General features: G+C 32.6%; 3 protein-coding genes across 6 annotated transcripts in view; 1 reads left to right on the top strand and 2 right to left on the bottom strand.

The window, feature by feature from the left end:
• Positions 1–10,159, top strand: part of LOC115888351 (GRAM domain-containing protein 2A-like) — a 119,088-nt gene extending 108,929 nt beyond the window's left edge. For all 4 annotated transcript variants that reach the window (XM_030908056.1, XM_030908055.1, XM_030908058.1 and 1 more), the window contains 4 exons: positions 1,316–1,457; positions 3,115–3,292; positions 5,953–6,100; positions 9,144–10,159. In XM_030908056.1, the coding sequence (XP_030763916.1) occupies positions 1,316–1,457; positions 3,115–3,292; positions 5,953–6,100; positions 9,144–9,245 (570 nt within the window). In that variant the 3' untranslated portion in view covers positions 9,246–10,159. The remainder of the gene's footprint in view (positions 1–1,315; positions 1,458–3,114; positions 3,293–5,952; positions 6,101–9,143) is intronic.
• A 2,916-nt stretch (positions 10,160–13,075) lies between these two features.
• On the bottom strand, positions 13,076–14,340 carry LOC115888350 (transmembrane protein 267). The gene is made up of 2 exons (XM_030908054.1): positions 13,956–14,340; positions 13,076–13,581 (listed from the first exon to the last, which is right to left on the bottom strand). The coding sequence occupies exons 1-2, from the start codon at positions 14,253–14,255 to the stop codon at positions 13,255–13,257; spliced, it is 627 nt and encodes a 208-aa protein (XP_030763914.1). The 5' UTR covers positions 14,256–14,340; the 3' UTR covers positions 13,076–13,254.
• Positions 14,341–15,357: 1,017 nt separating this feature from the next.
• Positions 15,358–18,343, bottom strand: LOC115888329. Its single transcript, XM_030908024.1, has 4 exons — positions 17,898–18,343; positions 17,499–17,825; positions 16,901–17,003; positions 15,358–16,847 (listed from the first exon to the last, which is right to left on the bottom strand). The coding sequence occupies exons 1-4, from the start codon at positions 18,047–18,049 to the stop codon at positions 15,429–15,431; spliced, it is 2,001 nt and encodes a 666-aa protein (XP_030763884.1). The 5' UTR covers positions 18,050–18,343; the 3' UTR covers positions 15,358–15,428.
• Between the last annotated feature and the right edge of the window lie 394 nt (positions 18,344–18,737).

Below are 18,737 nucleotides of genomic sequence, written 5' to 3'. Positions count from 1 at the left end.
TAACTTTTTCCAGTAATTGAAAATTACTACCACTAATTAAAATACCGTTAGAAATTAGGTGAACAAACTTCTACGGCTAATTGAAACTACTAATTTATTCCACTGATTTCGAGGTTCTGAATGAAGCTTTAGTTAGGATCATTCACGATGTTTAAAAAACACAATTAAAATTAATAGAATATCCTAGCAACAGCTTGCGAAGGGGCCCACAGACGGTCAATATGTTTGCGCAATAATATTGCCCAATAATATTGTTAGTTATCTCCAAACAGTACAATGAATTTGTTCAGTAACTAGTTTCCTTTTGCACTTTGGTTATATTTCCCTAGTAATTCATCATATTGTTCATTTTTTTATTTCTGTTGCTATATTCTTTGCTTTTTGTATTCCATAAAGCTGACAAAGAATGGTACATTTCACTGACTTAATAAATCGTCTTTCTTCCTCTTTTGCTTTTGATCCCATATTTGCTGACAAACCACTCATCTAAATATTCTAAATAGAGCCGAGCAGCGAGACAAACACGCAAAGAAAACAAAAATATACTCGACTATTGTGCAATATTATCCACACACGATACAAACTAATCACTATTGCACAATAAAAATCAAACTGTTTTTGTTTGACACAATATATTGTGCAACCTTTCAATGTAAACCCTAAACGCTCAATATTATTGCACAATATGAAATATTATTGACCGTTTGTGGGCCGCTTTAGTCAGTTGTATCCATAGAGAAAGCCTAATATTTAGCTTATAAAACAATCAACTTTTGATTTCTAACTACACTTTCTCTGGACGGAAGAAAATCAAATGGCCAAAATGACATTTCTCGCAAATTTTGAAGTATAATTAGTGGAAAAGTTAAAAGTTTGATAACTTTTTCTGCTAATTGAAAATGTGTACCTACTAATTTTGACGTTCTGAATGCTTACATTTGCTGTCCTCCATTCGCGAACTTCGAGTTCCGGGCTTTACGTCCTGCGGCTACTCGAAAACGGTTCTGAAAGGGGCTGTGCGCGATAGCCTAGTGCCTCCATATGGCGCGGAACAGTTCTGGAACTTTATGACTCAATTAAATGGAGTGAGAGTATCGCGTTCTTGAACAGTCCAGAGCTGCACAACTGCGTGAATGGAGGACAGTAATTGAAATTAAAGGAACAAACTTCTACGCTAATTAAAACCACTAATTGCGAGGTTCTGAATGAAACTTAGTTCGCCAATTCTGTATCACTGGTCTTTTTAAATGTGTCAAAATTACTAGCAATTAACTCTTAGACACTTAATAATTCAGGTATTTTTTAAATATTTCAGGAGCCCGATCAGGATTCTTCAGAATCAGCTGAAAGCGGAAGGGAATCTCCTGCACCGGACATGGTACTATCCGGTTCTGAGGCTTTCTCATGCCCCAACATCGGCCCCTTAAGAAAAGAAAGTGTGAGAGGTCAAAATGATGGTAAGTTAAACTTTAAAAACTAATATTTGTTTATTAATTTAAATTTTATATCGTTGCGTTGGTACAAATTGACATCAACTTTAAATAATGTCAAACTCAAACCGGTTTAGGCTGGTTTAGGCTATTCTTTTCTATTAAAAATGTGTTATAATATAATTATATTAATAATTAATAATAAATAAAAACGTTTTAGACAATATAACTTTATTGTACATGTTATTAGAGTCTATTGCTATACCGGGTGTTTTTCAATAGTGGCCCTATAACTTTTTTTTTATATAAAAAGACGAGATTTGGTATGTTAGTATATGACATGGAATGACTGACGTATTCAATTATTTTCGGTCACTTCCTGTTTTACCGGAAATTACTACTACTATACTTCTTTTGATTTTTTAAATGGTATATACCGTCAGTATTTTTTTACTTCAGTTGATAGAAAATTACATTCTGAATAGAATGGTATATGTCATATGTCAACTCTCAATATATCATATGTTAACTTTTAGCATGTTCGCTTAAACAATTGGTTATTTTTTACTATTAGTATTTTAAATATCAATCTTAACTGCCACGGTCTTATAGTCCAAGAACCGGGTACAAAAACATGCAAGAGTTTTCTGAAGGCTCATATTTTCAAAATCAAAGGTCCAGTCAGCAGCTCCAGCTCTAGGACACCGGGCCCTGAGAGGGCGCACAAAGGTGTAATTTTAATTAACACCTCCAAACTGTTTTCTGAATGCAATGTAAAAGAATATAACAGTCAGACAGAGCACTATGGAGACACAAAGCATCAGCGCTACATCAAACGCGCTGTCAAAAAAAAATGTTGTCACCATGTTGTCACTCAAAGTGAATAATTTCTGAAGGCTGAAACTTTACAAGGTAACAATGAAAACAATATATTTATTAATAAAAACAGTCAGACTCGTCGATAATAGAATCCCGTCAGTCAGCAGCTGACGGAAGTGAGAATAGTGACAGCGCGTGTATAGGCGGGTCATGGGCGGGTCTTTACTCAATATCTTACTCAATATACAGGGTGTCCCAGAAATAAGTGCAAGTATTTTAAGGGGTGGTAGATCTCGATAAAAGAAACATATTTTATGTTTATCGTTTTTAAATAAGTCTAAAATAACGGAGTTATTTTCCTTTGAACAATTCCAAAAAAAATATTTTTTGCTAAAATTTTGAGAACTACTGTATCTTTCCTGAAATTTCTTTCTTGTAAATTTAATCTAATACCTATGTTGCCATATTATCAAGAAATTATGTTTTTTAACTAAAAACTAAAAAAATTCCAAAAATTTGGCGTGTTTCTGGGGTTGAACTATACTACCAGTTAAAATCCTTGCACTTATTTCTGGGACACCCTGTATATATCGATATTCATCAATAATTTCACACAAAACAAAATAAAAAAGGTGTAGTCTATGGGTGTAGTTATTGAACAGGAGTGACTGCTGAAAATAATTGAATATGTCAATCAATTGATGCTGCCGATTTATGTCATATATTAACATAGCAAATCTTGTTTTTTTATCTGAAAATATAAAAGAGTTATAGGGGGTGAGCCACTAATAAAAAAACCTGTATGTCGAAATGATGAGTAGTTAAATGAGAGAGAAAATAACTAAATATTGTCTGATTTTTCTAGGTTCCTTGTTAGAGAGAAAAGGCTCGAGAGGCTTTGTCAGGACGCTAAAAGATGCCATAACGGAATTCAGGAAATTGCCCAGGCAAAGTCTCATTCTCGTCGCAACGACTCTACTTCTTATACTACTGTTCCTGTCCGCGGCAGTTTTGCTCTATCGAATAAACAAAATGCAAAATAAGTAAGTATATTTTTTATTTCAAGGTGGCATACAATAATTCAATCAAAAGAAAGCTTATATATTGTCAGACTTTCATTGTTTTTATTTTCTGAATTACACAATTTAAACATTTTCTATATTTACATCACTCCTCGCATCATCAAGTAGATATTAAAAAAAGAGTATATAGGAGTCGTATATTTATCTATTTTTCTTCTTCTTAAAGTGCCTTCTCCATTCAGTGAAGATCGGCAACAACCATGGCAAATTCCTCTCTATTTTTCGCTCTTCTCAGCAAAGTATGTGAGTCCAGGCCTGTCCAATCTCTGATGTTCTTCAGCCAGGAGCATTGCCGTCGTCCGGGTCCGCGCTTTCCCTCAATTTTACCCTCGATGATGAGCTGAAGGAATTCATACTTGCTATGTCTCATGATATGGCCCAAATAGGCTGCTTTCCTCTTTTTTATTATGTCGAGGAGTTCTCGGTCCTTGTTCATTTGGTTTAGAACTCGTTCATTCGAGACACGGTCAGTCCATGGTATTCTCAGCATTCTGCGATATACCCACATCTCAAATGCTTCCAACTTATTCATTGCGCTTACTTTGAGTGTCCACGACTCAACCCCGTAGAGAAGTGTGGAAAGTACGTAGCACTTGACGAAGTTGTCTTTTATATGGATGTTGAGACGTTTATCGCACAGTAGGTTCCGCAATTTTAGGAAGTTTGATCTAGCCATCTCAATTCGAGCTCTGATCTCAATGTCTGGGTTTAGGTCTTCACTAATCCAACTGCCCAAATATCTAAACTTTGAGACTCTTGCTATTGGTGTCCCACCTACGACTACCTCCGTTGCCTGTCTTGCATCTCTATTTATCACCATGACTTTTGTTTTGTTTGTATTTATCCTGAGACCCATTGAGTCGCCCACCGAGGACAGTCTATCAAGAAGTCTTTGCAGGCCCTCAGTGGTGTCTGCAATAACGACGGTATCATCAGCATATCTCATGTTGTTAATCAGCCTGCCATTCACTTTTATGCCGTCTTCTGATCCCTCAAGCGCATTTCGAAATATTAGTTCGGAGTACATATTGAAGAGCATAGGGCTCAATACGCATCCTTGCCTAACTCCACGCTTGATAGGTATTGCTGTTGTTTCAGTGTCCTGTAGTTTTACTGTCGCTACTTGTTGTTCGTATAGCTTTTGGATAATTTTCAGGTCTTGGGTATCCAGGCCTCTTCTTTCAAGGATGCTCAGCAATTCCCTGTGGTTGACGCAGTCGAATGCCTTCGTGTAGTCTATGAAGCATAGGTGTACCTCCTTTCGTTGATCTCTGCACTTCTGCAAAAGCACCGATAGCGCAAACAGGGCTTCTCTCGTCCCCAGTCCCTCGCGAAATCCCATTTGCTGTTCACTTATGTCTAACTCACATTTTCTTCGGATTCGATTATGCAGAACCTTTAAAAACAGCTTTAGGACTTGACTCATCAGACTTATTAAACGAAACTCATCACATCTTTTTGCACCAGTTTTTTTTAGGAATAGGTATAAATGTCGACCTTAGCCAGTCCTGCGGTATGTTTCCGGTATTGTATACAGAATTGAAGGGGTTTACCAATAACTTTAAATTGTCTCCGTTTATTAGTTTTATCAATTCTGGGTAGATGTTGTCCGGTCCAGCTGCTTTCCCGTTTATCTATTTTTACTCTATCCAAATTTCATTGGCTTTTACCACTTTTTTTTTCATTGGCTTACTAGTGCCATTACTCGCTGACGAGTATTTGACACGCATCAGAAGATGGTTACGCAAGGCGTTAACACTTTCTATTTCAGCCTATGCATAGGTAAGCTGCCGATTTATAACTCTGTATATACCGACATATACAGGGTGTCGAAATATTCCGTGGACATAGCACTACTACGTATTTTTAGAATCAAAATAAGTTCATTGGACACAATTTACCTCTATGCAAAAGTGCTTCGTTTCTCCGCTAGAAGGCATCAAACTCATAAAAAAATAAACGCATGTTTTCAGATATTTTAAGAACCGTTATTCCGATTTGAATGAGATTTGGGTGTCTATGTTTTGCTAAGTGCCTTAACCTTTGACTTTTACATAAGTCAAGAAAAAGTACGACAAGAGTGAAAACTACCCCCACCCTTACATAAATTTTAGTATAAATATTTTCCAACTCCACCGATGGTTTCCTGTATAAAAACGCCACATCGCATAGTTTTTGACAAAAAACTTTTTTAATAAGCAGACCTATAAAATATACAGGGAGTTCCAATATTCCGTGGACATAGAACAACTACGTATTTTTTGAATCATAATAAGTTAATTGCACATAATTTACTTATATACAAAACTGATTCGTTTATCTGTTAGAGGGCATCAATCAAAAATAAAGTTTTTTTATGAAGCTTATTGTCCAATATAATTTGCGATAATAACATAAAATCCCATATTTTCGCCAACTATATTATCATAACTTGATGTGACAAAAAACATTTTTTGGATGTCAAGTTTGATGCCCTCTAACGGACAAACGAAGCACTTTTGTGTAGAGGTGAATTATCTACACATGTAGCTTGCTGATATGGTATATTTAATCTCATTTGACTAACCAAAATTAAACATAAAATTGTGAATTATGTTTGTAAGTATTTATCTTTTTTACAGATATTCCTTTACACTTCAAGACGCTTCACTGGTGTCAGCTTCTGAAGATATTTACAGCGATATTTTGCAATGGCAGAGTCAACTACATTCCAAATCGGCTAATGCTGTGAATAATTTTCTAGATAATAATCTGGACCAGATTGCTAAGGTATATATCATTAAGAATTAAAAAAATATCTAATACAGATATAAAACAGGTGCTTTGGAAATGTTTCATAAAAATACAAAATTTTCCATAGCAAAAATCACATATTAGTTTTCGTCTATCTCCTATTATAGAAAAGGGCGTTTCCCTTTAAAAGCGTCCAATTTGGCCCACCCTGTACATGAAACAAAATATATTTGTGAAGGACTCTGTTTCCACTTGTTTTAATCAGTAAGAGATATTTTGAAACACAACAGACCTCACAGGTCGCAGTGTTGCCGACACAGGTAACCTATTAACCTTTTTTTTTCGATTATAAAGTTAATACTTATAACATTTATAAATAGTGAATATATTTGAGACTGAAAAACTTACACGGAATGTTCGTTATAAAAAATAAATTGATTTCTATTTATACATTTAAAAATAAGTTTAAAATTAAAACAACTAAATTCTATTTCTAAATTACCTCATCAATTTGGACGAATTTGTAATAATAACAACTATATGACACACGTAGGTAGGTTGTACATGCTATTAGACTGAATCATCTAATACGTAATGGTTTTTATTAATCAAAAAAACTAATTTTAGCGTCATCGATTTGGTAAAATAACTCTAATTTAAAATTAACATTGAGAATCATACAAATTGTACCCATTACACAGCCGAGAAAACATAAAATCACCGATATCTATATCTACATAAAATGTATTTGAAATGTTTTTATTCCAATAATAGTAGTACTCTCGTAATAAATTAAAACTGAACAGGTAACAATGCCAAACGTACCTTAAGTTGTCATCCTATAATGTTGTCAGTGTCAGATGGTATTTTCTAAATGTCAGACCTTTGTGTTAGACCTTAGGTCTCGTGGGTCTCGTTAGGTTATTTGCCTCATTTGAACCAGGGTACCTATTCTGAACCACTCGCATCTTCAAATATCGCCTGCATTTCCGAAAAATCCATATATACACTTGATGCGTATACGCATAAAGTAGCGAACGATGTCAAGAATAGGTACCCAGTTGTAAATTACAAAAATCCATATCGGGGACACTATACAACCCAAAGCTTTTGATAATTTTGGATCGGTTCGGCTTTTTCCAGAATTATGTCGCCAAATATTATTTATTCAACACAAGCTCTCCATCGGGTTCTATTTTTGGCAGTTATTTTTGCTTCCTTCCATGTTGACCCTACTTGTTGAAGCTCATCCAGTATGGAACGTCTCCATGTTTGAGCAGGTCGTCCCTGCTTTCTTTTTCCTTGGGGATTCCACTCCAACGCTGATCTCGCTATATTACTATCAGGTTTGCGCATGGTGTGACCTATCCAACCCCATTTTCTTTTGCTGATTTCAATGCCTACTTCTTGTTGGTTTGTAAGATGAAGCATGTCGGTATTTTCGCAGGCAGTATTAGCGATTGCCACAAGCAGCGATTGATAAACACCTGTGGGCGGTTGATAGATATTTTTGTCACTCTCCATGTCTCGCAGCCATATAATAAAACTGGTATGACGTTGGAATTGAATATTCGTAATTTTGTTTGTATGAGGAGTTGACGGGAGGTCCAAACTGATTTTAGTTGGCCAAAGGCTCGCTGCGCCTTTCTGATCCTGCTGACAATATCCGCGTTTGCGCCAGCATTTGCGGTTACAATACTTCCCAGGTAAGTAAACTCTGTTACATTCTCGACATGTTTGATTCCTACATTGAATGGAGTGTTGGTATTTGTGTTAATGCGCATTGATTTTGTTTTGTCGATGCTTAATCCTACTTTATCAGCTTCTGTTTTTAGGCGTCTGAGCATCACTTCCATGTCTTTGAAAGATTGCGTTGTGAGACAAATATCATCAGCATAATCAAGATCCGTCAGATGCGATGTCAGTCCATTGTACTCCCCTAATATTTGCTGCGGCTTTAGTCAAAACGCTGTCGAGCACGATATTAAATAGAAGCGGTGATAATGTGCAACCCTGCTTTACCCCTGTCCCTGAGGTAAAACTGTCGCTGGTTCTACCGTTGTGCAGCACATTGCATTCTGTATTTCGGTAGAGTTCCTTGATTATATTAATCAGTTTTTCCGGAACACCCTTTTCTTTTAGAGTTTTCCATACCATCGCATGGGGGATACTGTCAAAAGCTTTAACGAAATCTATGGATAATAAGAATAAAGGTGACCTAAATTCTATTAATTGCTCTCGCTATGATAATGCGCAATGTATTAATATGGTCAATGCACGAGTGGTTCGGTCGGAAACCAGCTTGTTTTTCTCTCAGAGTAGGCTCTATATAGGAGTTTAACCTTAAATGAACTATAGAGGATATTATCTTGTGAATGGTGTTTAACAAAACAATACCTCTCCAGTTGTCACAGTTAGTGGTATCTCCTTTTTTAATGGTTTGTAGTTAGTAAATATTATTTTAACAAAAATATTAACGTGAAAATTAAAAGTATTACAAATACTCCCGTACTAAGCACAGTCTCAATAAGTTTCTTTCATGTAAATAACTTTCTTATCGTTTGCATGTTATGCCCATAATGTTTGTATAGGGCTTTTGTTCTGGTCTAAATATTGGTGCCCGACTCTCTTTATGCCTGTATCACCGCCGCGCCTCGCCGTAGAAACGAACGATCGCATTGTGATCCGTTTCAATTCTTACGCATGATACAGGTACAATAATTCTTACGATTCTTTTTTACGTCTCATCGTACAAATTTTATGGATCCGTGCTGGCCACGATTCAATTGAACGAACCGTATTGTAAGCAATGAATCGACTCTCACGATTCTTTGAACGAACGAGCCGTAGGAACAAATCCGATTCAATTCTCACGATTCTTTTTTACAACTCGTTCGTTCAAAATTTATAGATCCGTGCTAGCCACGATTCAATTGAACGAACCGTATTCTAAGCAGTGAATCGAATCTCACGATTCATTTTTAAGACTCGTTCAAATGAACGACTCGTTCATTCTTTGCCCACCTCTAGAGAGTATGCATTTTCAGACCCTAATCTTTTTTTTTAATTTTCTTTCTAGGTAAGGCAGTCTCTGGAAGCACTATCTACGCTGCTGATAACGAAACCCGAGGAGTCCAGCAAATCGGAACCACACTCCGAACCAGTCAAAAATACTAGTTAGCGCAATATTAGTAAAATGTCGTTAATTATTTTGTGCATGGTCACTACTAAAACCTGCGCGTTTTGTGTTTAATCTAATAATTCCAAAGCTGAGAACCTTTTCCGTATAACGTTAGTGCAAATATTTTCTAATAAGGTCTAAAATTTTAATATTTATGAAATAATTTTGTTTCAAAACCTAATTGGAAGTCTACGATATCTTACTTCAAATGAAATAGAACTAGAAAAAAGGATCTATCTGCGTTTATGATCTTGCAGTTACCATAGGATCGTAAACAAGTATAATCTAGAGGGCCTGAAGTATTTACTCCCGCTACTGGTAGTCATGAAATTATGCTTGGCACTGACAACTGAGTGTAGAGTTTATTTTTTATCGTCTTAAGTTCTATTGAAATAATACATCAGTTACATAGAAAAGCTTCCTTCACATACAAAATTCTTATTAGATTGGAATTTTAATGTTAAAAAGCATTATTTATTTGCAACTTTTTTGTTGGATATAGATAAAAGAAACAAGTTTAGATTGGAAAGTGCACATAAGTACAATGTAAATACTATTTGGCGCTATTCTTACAACGGTCGCTCTCCAAAGCTTTGATAATTTCGGGACTGTTCGGCTTTTTCCGGAATTATGTCGCCAAATATTATTTATTCAAATGTATTATTATTTTCTTTTAGTTTTTTAAATAAACTACAGTGTGTTGCATATATAAGAAACTTTATTTTATATAAGGACATGTATGAAATACCTATGAAACATTGAAAACCGATGTTATGCCACGGTCCACGATGTTTTTTGCAGTTCACAGTTCACACAGCTTTTTAAGTTTTTAATGCCACTTTTTCACAATTATCACGGGTTTGAGTGAATAAAATTAACATTAAACTCACAACATAGCAATAATTACTTTGAAAATGGACGCTTTAAACACTTTTCGGTATTTTTTTCAATGAGGGCGATTTAAATTTTAAAAGATTTTATAATTTTTGAAGATTCTGACTTTGACAAGAGAAAATTATTTCTGTTCTTGTTTACGGTTGTTCTTAGCAACTGCTATAGCAGTGCCCTACAATGTATGCGGTCCAAAATAATTATAAGTTTTGGCGGCAAGCTGAGTATTCCAATCTAAACTTGTTTCCTTTATCTATGATGTTGGACGTTTGTCAGTAGCAAGCAAAAATTTGTATGAACTGTTAGTAAAACTACAATATATACGATCAAAATAATTAAAAATCGCCAATATAGAATTATTTCTGGTTTAGTTATTTTTATAAATATAAAAAATACCACACTTTAATCTTAATAACTTTTACGGGCTAAACGAAATTTTAAAATTCCGAAGAAACGTTTTTGTGCACTTTAATAACATTCAACAAACCACCCTTTTAGAGTAAGTAATGCCAAATATTATTGCCATAATAATAAATATAAATTTTAAGGAGAATTTTACTTAGACAATGTCAATTGTTTAGATCTCGCAAGTAGTTAAGTTTGCAATAGCTAGATATAGTAAAATTTTCTTTAAATTTTAGACATAAGTAAGCACCGTAAAAATAAAACATAAGCTCAATATACCTATCACATTTCAAAAAATTGGAATTTTTGGAGTCTTCAAAAATAAGCGGATTTGTGTCTTTTATTTTAGAAGGTCTTAATGATATTTAAAAACTTGTATATTTTTATATTTTGATAAGGATAATTTCTATAAATGTAAAATGGACATTGTAAATTTTTCTGTATTTATTTATTTTATTTCGGGTTCTATAATATACTCTCACCGGCACGAAAAACGAGCACCTTAAAACTTTAATATATTTTGTTCCAGTGGACCGATTTTGGTGATTTTTTAAGCAATTTGTAGCTAGATTATTTGACTTTTTAATATTCCTTTCTAAATTAAAAATCAGTTTCCATCTGTCACTTATACGAGGGGAAATAAAATGTTCATATTTTGGTGAAAGTTTGAAACACCCTGTGGAATATGTTAACAAAGCAAGGAAGTTAAAAATCTTAACATCTAGATGCGTCTTTTCTCGATAGTTTGTTTTTTTATTCATCTCAATAGTTTTATTTTTATTGGAGATATTCGCTTTTGAGTAAGACAGTAACGATTTAAAGGAATTTTAGCATTGATTTTGGGTCCTCATTAACACACTTATAAAATAGTGTTTATTATTTTTGTAATGTCACTGTCATTGAAAAATCATATTATTATTGTTTATTGACGTTTTGATTGACGTTTACTTTAGTAGAGACTCAAACTTTCACCAAAATATCAACATTTTTTTCCCTCGTATAATTGACAGATGACAACTTTCATTTTTAATTTAAAAAGAGATACTAAATAGTCAAATAATTTAGCTACAAATTTCTTAAAAAATCAGCAAAATCGGTCAACTAGAACATAATATATAAAACTTTAAAATACATGAAAATTTTAAAGTGCCCGTTTTTCGTGTAGGTGAGTGTTTTATTTGTTATATATTATATATACGTTACTTTTTTAGTCTTTGGTGTTAATAATTGTTTATAGAACTTATTTATATATAATAGGAATATTTAAGTGAAAAGAGAACAAATTGTAGGCACTGGGATGCCAGTATGGGAACATTTTAAGTATATATTTGTTTTTAACACTAGTTTTTAAAAGATCTTAAGTTCTTTTTGGTTGCTTACAACTAAAAAAAAGTGCAGTAAGACTCCGTACATAAAAAAATGGATAGTACAAGGGATATACCATCCTATATTAAAACTTCCACGATTAGGTAACTTATAACGGTCTAAAATATATTCAGTAGATTTTCCAATTTAATTCTCTTTATATCTGCATTTACAGTGTTCTTAGAACACTTATGCTGTACTTAAAATTCTGTTTTACCTATGATAAATATTAATTTCTATGTTATGATCATATTTAAAACTGGCTTATTAAATGATCACAACAAAATACAGCACGATAAAAAATGTTTACAATGAAGCTCACAAATAAACCGGTTTTAAATATGTTTGTTAAAAAGAAGAGTTACTGTTACGCCATTTTCAAGCGCATAACTGTTGGTTATCGTTGACAGAAAGCTTTAAACGTCAGTTGTCTAGCGATTGGTTGACAACTGACGTTTAAAGCATTGTTTATCTGTCAACCATAACCAACAGTTATTCGTTTGAAATTGGCTTTAGTTTTTGTGATAAAAGAAAAATGATACGACAGGAGCAGAAATGAGTGTGAAAGATAGAGAGTGTTTATACAAGCAAGGGACTGAATTTTTGGAAAGACATTTGGTTAAGAATGAACTTTTGTTAATATTTTTAATGGAATTGTTCTGGACATTGTTAAAGTAGCAGTCAAACTGCTTTTAGAACAAGAAAATATGAACTAACTAGAATATTTTGTCCAAAATCTGTAATACCTATGCAAGATATAGTCAGTTATTCAATACAAAACATAAATATCTACACTTGGTTCATATTTTGTTTTGTTAAACTTTAATAGTGCATTAAATATTGTAAGGGTTATGTATTCCCATATGTATATTTTGTATATTTTTGTAGTTAGACTACCTACCCAAATGATTTTTAAAAGAACCATAAGCTTTTTTACTGTTTTATATTTATATGATTATTGTTATTATATTTTTAAATGTTAACTAATATTTGTCAACAATTTTATTGATTTTCCAACTTATAAAAAACTACCAATGTAATTTGGGTTCTGGTGTTTTAATTGGTGAATATTTTATTTTGTTAGTTTAGTAGAAATACCTGTGATATTTTGTTTTTGCTTTTACCCATTACGAAATATAGTGGTTCTTAAAAGTAAAATAGTGTTTTATTATATCTTATATTTATTTATCAATAAGCTCCCCCTGGAAAATAATTTTACAGTTGCAATACAAGTAAAATCACAGTAAAATTATACTATTTTAAATAAATTGTGCATTAAATTAACTTTGTCCGTTATTTAAAAAATAAATATTAAAATATATGCATAAAATCTCTCAGTGTAGCAAAATTACAATATTTCAATTCTATGATATTTGGACTCAGTAGAAATTTTAACATTCTTATGGATTAATAAAACTATAAATGGTATTAAACATGTCAAAAATATATAAAATAAGTAAGGAATTGGAGCAGTTGTTCCAAAAGGGTAAAACCAAAATCCTCGTCTTGTAGCATCTCGAACATGATGTGAAACAAAGGCTGTGATAAATATTAAAGTTAATCTCTTTAAAGCATTTACTTGAAAGACATAACTCATTGGTAATAGACTTAAAAGTCCTACAATTGGAATAGTTGAGCAGTGAAGAAAAGGTCTTTTCTGTAATCTTATTGCATCCTAAAAAACAAATAAATATAAAGCTGTATGTAGATATGTACCTTCAAATAACATATAAATAAGATATAGTTCCTCTCATATGACTTTTCCCAATATGGCAGAATACAGTCCACCACAATCAATGTTGGTAAAGTAGTTGGATATGAAATAGCTCACAAGTAAATATATATTCAACAATAAAACATGAAATTGAAATATTCGTAATAGGCACCGTAACTCAAAATATATTCATTACACTCTGACTGAGGACACATTTGTATATAAATGCCTAAGTAAGTATTTTACGTGTCCACCGATAGCGTTACTATATAATATCAAATGTCACAATGAAGAAAAGTTAAGTGAGAAAAACTATAGATTTATGCTTAACTTACTTTGAGAAAAAATGATTTGGCAGCTATAAAGTGATCTAAATCTATTAATGATGACATTAGAGCGCACAAAAATATTTCCGCGACAATTTGCCGTAGAGAACAATCAATTTTATCCGAATTTAAATAAAAAATGAACCAAGAAAATCCTCCTATAATAAAATGAGTGCCATTGTCTAATGCGGCTTTGACAATAGGACTGTCGGAGAAATTAAGAGTTAAATAATCACCAATAACTGCTGTAAATGATAATGTACATGTCAAATAAATATTTAATCCAAATATAGCTTTCCAAAAATACATTGGGAGATGAACCAAATTTCACATGTTTGATGGTTATGTTTTTGACAACACTAATCAGCTGATTACAATGGTTGACATCTGACATTTCATCAGCACAAATCAACAGGCCTTGCAACAGACCAGTCTAACCACCAACCATAGAATAAGTAACTAGACTCACAACTAGACTGACCTATGCTGTCTATGATCGTTACATACTTTTTCTACGTAGAAGTACCATGGAAGTACCTACATTGTTGAGCACCGTTCAGTTATGGACTCAATCATAAATAAAATTACTATTTACAAATTCACTAAAAGCCGTGATAAAAGTATCATTTTTCTCTTTTAATTTATACAGGGTCTTACTTAATTAGTGCAAATATATCCAGGGCTGGTAAATCTCGATAAAATAAATATATTTTCTCTTTATCGTTTTTCAATTGACTCCAAAATAACCGAGACTACATTGAGAATTTCAAAAAATAAAATTATTTTTCGCTTAAATTTTAAGAACCGCTAGATCTTTTTTTTTCTTGTAAATGCACTGTAAATGTAATCTACTATCTATGTTGCCATATTATGAAGATATTTTGATTTTTAACTAAAAATTTAAAAAAATCAAAAATTTATTTTGCGAAAAAACTCATAGATATGTTTCTGGGGTCGAAATATACTATACAGGGTGGCGCACCTCATGGGTTATTTAAATATTATCTGACATAAAAACATCCAAAATAAGATTGCGAAAATTTCTGATGATATTATAGATAATTAATTTGATAAAAAAAACTGAGACGGTGATTCTATTTTTTAGGATTTAGTAGGTAGATCTTATTTTAGATGTTTTTATGTCAGATAATACTTAAATAACCCAGTAAAATAATTAACTAGAACAAGGCCGTGACAAGGCTAAAACAGAAGTGTCTAGTCCTAGCAGTCAACTATTAAGCTTGACCAATCAGGTTGGTTAGCGTGGTTATTTGGAGTGTGTTAATTCATTCGAGTTTGTCAAAAACTCTAACGTGATTGGTCGGGCTTAATAGTTGCCTGCTAGGGCTAGACACAAGTAGCTAAAACCACCTAAAACTATGACAATTAGGTAAAAAGATTTAAAGCCAACTATTAAAAAAAAATTTATTAGTCTTAAATATCTATTACATATACATATAAAAAAAGTAAACGAAAGTATTTTTAATTTGACACATTCTCGACAAAATTATTCCTTAAATTAAAATAGATAAAAATTAATTTTTTGCACTGTTCATCATCCAAAGCATGATAGTTTTGTGAGAAATGTGAAAATTCTGTTTTCAAATCTCCAACCGAAGCCGGTATAGATAAAATTCTAAAAGCTAATTGACAAATGTTGGGAAAATCTTCAGCAATTGAAGACCAAAAATCTTCACACGAATAATATTCATCTCTTGCATCTGTTAGTTCTAAAATCTCACTTTCAAACCTGTCATACTCCTTCAAAGCTTTTTGAGGAATTGATTTCTTTATGAAGAGTGAAATTTCTTCTTGTTCTTTTTTAGTAAACTCTTTATTTCTTCCTTCCCCAAAATAATATGCTAACATTGTATAGAAGTTATTAGTTTGTTCAAATTTACTTTTTGCTATAGCGTAAATTACATCTGAATGTCGTATCAAAGGATTATTCAGCAGATTGTTCCACAAAATCTTTGCGTTTGCCAAAGAACACTTTGATGAACTAAGATTTTTTATAAAACCTTGAACAAGAACGAATTTATGAACATAGTCTTCACAAGATTCTTTAAATTCTCTATCAGTAAGAACCGACCTTAAATCTAAGATATTTCTGTTAACTATTTGAGAATCATTGAGAGATTCTTCTATGACACTCCAGTTATTTACCAAGAAAAATATATTATCCACCTGAAAATTAACTTCTGACTTTTTATATATTAAATTACCTTTAATTTGAACTTTTTTTAATTCTTCAACTATACATTGTACTTTAAATAGACAAGTTTTGACATCTATAATATCCAAAAGACCAGACAGGAGAGTACTTGCTATGTGCCTATGACATGTAATGTAGCATGGACCAACATCATTTCTTTTTGGCGCTTCAACTGATTTTTCCATTATTACAGCGTATATGTCTGTATTTAGAGAAGAACTAACAATTGATATACATTCTTTCGCCATTATACTCATGTTCTCTTCAATATTCTCATGTGCTTTAATACGCTTACTATTAATTAATGCTTCTTCGCCGTCCAAAGCGTTTCTTAGAAGCGCAACAAAATATCTGTGGTTGTCATCAAGGTTTAACATCCCTATTACTAAAACTGATTCAGAATGTTGCCACTTTTTCTTTACATCTTCTAAACAACATTGATAAACTTTATCGAGTGTCTCTTTAACTAACGAGTCGGTAGATGGAATTTGTGAAATTAAATCGGGATTGGCAATTTCAATCAGTCTCTGAAACTGCACTGACTGCAAAATGTCGAATGGCAAATTTGTACTAAATATGAAATTGGCAACAGCTTGTGGTAAATGGACTGAAGAAGCAGGTTTTTCTTCAACTTTTTTAGGAGACTTATTTTTATTAACCTTAGACTGATTAATCTGTCTCTTATCCTACAAATTAAGTTTAGAAGAAAATATTAAATCAATTAATAAGCCTAACTTACTTCTTTTTCCTGAATTTCTGAATGTAAAGTATTAGAATCATCATCACTTATCACATCGAATAAGTCTTGTGACAATGAATACCTTTCAGAATAACATACTGTCCTAAAAGTGACAATAATTAAATTTATACATTAGTCTAATACTGTATGATCAAAAAAAACGATGGCTATGAAATGAAGATCGCTATCATTTTATATGTACAATTATATGGGGAATGTCATCGATGTTCATTTCTAAGCCAACTGGCCATTTTTTTGATCATACGGTACATTAGTAATCAGAGTGTGATATTAACTTGTTCTTCATGTCATTTATAATAATAATAATAATACAAATAGTGTATCCCTATAATGTATCTACTATACGTAAGATTTAATACTTTGCATTTTTTTTTAGTACAAACACTACATATTTTTTGTTTGTTGTTATATTATATCTTATTAATATCGATAAGATTCAAAATTTTAAAATTACATACTACCCCCCTGTATGTAATAAAGAAATAAAAACCATAAATAAACTCAGTCATATGTCTTTTATCTATGCGAATATGTTATTACTCATTTACTTTCACATAAAATACCATGCTATACATACCTATGTGACATTAGCTTCTCTGATGTGATATTTGTCATAATCTTGCTACACACCAAACACAAGGCAAAATATATTTTTTGATTTGAATCATTCACTTGATCGACTAAACCAAAACCTAATTTCTTGCAAACTTCAGTAGACAATGGAAGTGGAGAAAGGTTCTGTTTAGTATCATTAACGATTTTGGATTGAATATCTAGTTTTCTCTTCTTAGTACTACCATTAGAAACATTTTCTGTATGATCTTTTGTAGCATTCGTAACAGCTGTTACTACACCAGTTCCAATTGCCGGTGAAAATTTATGTTGTTCTCTCTTACATACAATCCTAAACATAAAAAATAATTTAACATAATAGTTCAGAAATAGTATAGAGTAATATATATTTGTTTCTTATTACCTGTGTTGTATTAATCCACTATAACTGGTGTTTCTAACTTCGGTATGGCAAAAAAGACATGCAGCTACGTATGTTTTCCTCTTTCTGTCATCAGAAAGTTTTTTCCTAAAGTGTAACTTCTCATAATAGACATGGTTTTTATTTCGATGCATAGTATCTAGGTCTTAGATCTAGGTATTATACTATATAGTTAGGAGGAAATTCAACTTAGCAAGCTTCTCCGACTTGCTATTAAATCGTTAGCTTTTTAACGTGTATTGCCACCTATAAACTTAGACTTAACGAATAGCTAATAAACAGCGAAATTTGTATTCTAAAAACTTGTTACAAACTCTGTTACAAAACAAAATGCCAAAAAAACGCTTTTGAAAGAAAATTTCTAGGTTAGGATCAAAAGAAAAGCTCGCATACAAGACGTTTACAACAGATAAATGTGTGCTTTTTTTAGGGCCTTTAAGCCCCGTTCTCAGAACAGCGACTGTCGCCAGCGACACGTCAAGATGAAGAGGACCAATGAGATTTGTACAAAATTCAAACAGCTGTCAATTTTAAATTTAGTACAGCTCCCATTGGTCGTTTGAAGTGTCAATCAGTGTCGCTGTCGACACGACGCAGTTCTGAGAACGGGGCTTTAGGTGATTGACATTTATGATCTGCGTTCGGTTGTATTCGTTTTGGCGCCATTTATAAACACTACTGCAATGTTGCCGGTTATAGTATTTTGTAAGGGGTAAGAGATTTGGCGCCTAATAATTGACGCAATTAGAAATGCAATTATTGCATTTGTAAAATTTGTGAATTTTACGTCAACGACAATTGGTATTTAATTAAAATTATCGA

Source organism: Sitophilus oryzae, unplaced genomic scaffold (genome assembly GCF_002938485.1).
Source record: "Sitophilus oryzae breed Bouriz unplaced genomic scaffold, Soryzae_2.0 scaffold_732_pilon_pilon, whole genome shotgun sequence".
NCBI classification, from domain to species: Eukaryota; Metazoa; Arthropoda; class Insecta; order Coleoptera; family Curculionidae; genus Sitophilus; species Sitophilus oryzae.
The sequence above is the reverse complement of the archived record's forward strand: the minus strand, read 5'-3'. Positions and strand labels throughout refer to the sequence as shown.

Excerpts from the sequence above, each read along its gene's own strand:
- LOC115888350 (XM_030908054.1), bottom strand. The coding sequence starts at position 14,255 with ATGTATTTTTGGAAAGCTATATTTGGATTAAATATTTATTTGACATGT. Across the intron at positions 13,582-13,955 it reads CCAAATCATTTTTTCTCAAA|GATGCAATAAGATTACAGAA; the intron begins GTAAGTTAAGCA and ends TTTGTTTTTTAG.
- LOC115888329 (XM_030908024.1), bottom strand. The coding sequence starts at position 18,049 with ATGCATCGAAATAAAAACCATGTCTATTATGAGAAGTTACACTTTAGG. Across the intron at positions 17,004-17,498 it reads GAGAAGCTAATGTCACATAG|GACAGTATGTTATTCTGAAA; the intron begins GTATGTATAGCA and ends TGTCACTTTTAG. Across the intron at positions 16,848-16,900 it reads CAGAAATTCAGGAAAAAGAA|GATAAGAGACAGATTAATCA; the intron begins GTAAGTTAGGCT and ends CTTAATTTGTAG.